The sequence below is a fragment of the Perkinsus marinus genome (genome assembly GCF_000006405.1).
Source record: "Perkinsus marinus ATCC 50983 genomic scaffold scf_1104296949940, whole genome shotgun sequence".
In the NCBI taxonomy this organism is placed as follows: Eukaryota; Perkinsozoa; order Perkinsida; family Perkinsidae; genus Perkinsus; species Perkinsus marinus.
The window spans coordinates 1-1,386 of NW_003209794.1; the positions used below are offsets into that span (position 1 = coordinate 1).

The following is a 1,386-nucleotide window of genomic DNA, read 5'->3' on the forward strand; positions in this document are numbered from 1 at the left end:
CAGCGGCCACAACAGACGGTGACACAGCTGGGTTACCTGTCACCACACTACTTCTCCGATCACGCCAGCTTGGCATCACCTGTTCAAGTTGCCCTGGTTCCATCACAGGCCTAGGAGCAGCCGCCTCCTGAGGAATAGTGCCCTCATCATCATCATCCACAATACTCATGGCCTCCCCCTCAGAACCTACCGCATCTCCCTCAACCTCCTCTACTACCGATGGGGACCGTCCCTCTCCCCCCTCTGCGGTCTCCAATGGTTTCGTCGACGGGCTCGGTGCCCCCGACACCATGAGCTCATCATTACCATCACCAACAGGACTGTTTTTCTCCCATTTATCATCAGCCCATTTCCACCGACATTTGGATTCCGAGTCGCTCCAGTCATTTCGAGGCCTCCGCTCAGGGCTTCCACCACCCTCCTTTCCCTCCTCAGATTCCCAGTACCTCCCCCATTGCCCCATACCATCCTTCCACCAATTCTGGCTGTCCTTACCCTCCCATGACCAGTCCTTATCCCCCTTTCCATCTCCCCATGCCGTCTTACTGTCACTCCAACTCTTCTTCCAGCCGGTTTTGTTATTGCCACCGACCGCTTTGTCGGCCGAGGATGGTTCGTTCCAATCGCGGTTAGCATCCTTCCACTCGCCCTTCTTCCCACTCTGATCATTCCCTTTCCACCCCTTCCAATCATCATCATTCCAGTCGTCCCAATTAGTGTCGTTGCTGGTCTTCCAGCCAGATTTCGCTGACCCGCTACCAGATTTCCACCCAGGTTCGTTCCCGGCACCCTTCTTTTTTCGCCAATCCATATTCCCTCCTCTCCATTTCTTTCCACCAGAGCCCCCTGCCCCCCGCTTCCAACCCCCTCGATCTGCAGAGGGACTTGTCCTCGGCCGTACCTTCAGGGGTATCGGCTCTTCCACTACCACTGCAGAGCCGCTCTCCTCAACGCCGTCCTCATCATCAACCTCAATGGTCTGAGTCTCATCGATCTCTATATACCTCCGAGCGTGGAACAAGACCTCCTTCAGAGAGGCGAGAGTACACATGCAGATCTGCCTCAACTGAGGGTCCAAGTCCACCCTAACCTGAGCAGCAGTTCTCTATGGTCACATCCGGAAGCCCCTTCCCTCACATATCCACCGCCAGTCTCCCGCTTAGACTTCTTCCCGTAATTCCAATCCCACCACAGACCCTTCTTGTCCACGAACCTGTCACAATTAACCATTATGATACTTCCAACAAAAATCAATTCTCCCCACCTTTTCAACGCCACCTCCACCTTCCGCATATCTGTACACTCGTTGCCTATGATATCAACTAGAGGAGCCTTCACTGCCTTCACAACACTCGTACGAACTCTTGCACGGTAAACCGAGTTGGG

The 1,386-nt window shown here is 54.3% G+C and overlaps 1 protein-coding gene across 1 annotated transcript; it reads right to left on the minus strand.

The window, feature by feature from the left end:
- Positions 1-79: 79 nt before the first annotated feature.
- Pmar_PMAR005636 (conserved hypothetical protein) lies at positions 80-1,293 on the minus strand (the record flags this gene model as incomplete). Its single annotated transcript, XM_002778309.1, has 3 exons — positions 80-1,090; positions 1,138-1,213; positions 1,265-1,293. Coding segments are annotated over 3 exons (1,116 nt in total), but the record flags the coding sequence as incomplete, so codon positions are not given.
- Between the last annotated feature and the right edge of the window lie 93 nt (positions 1,294-1,386).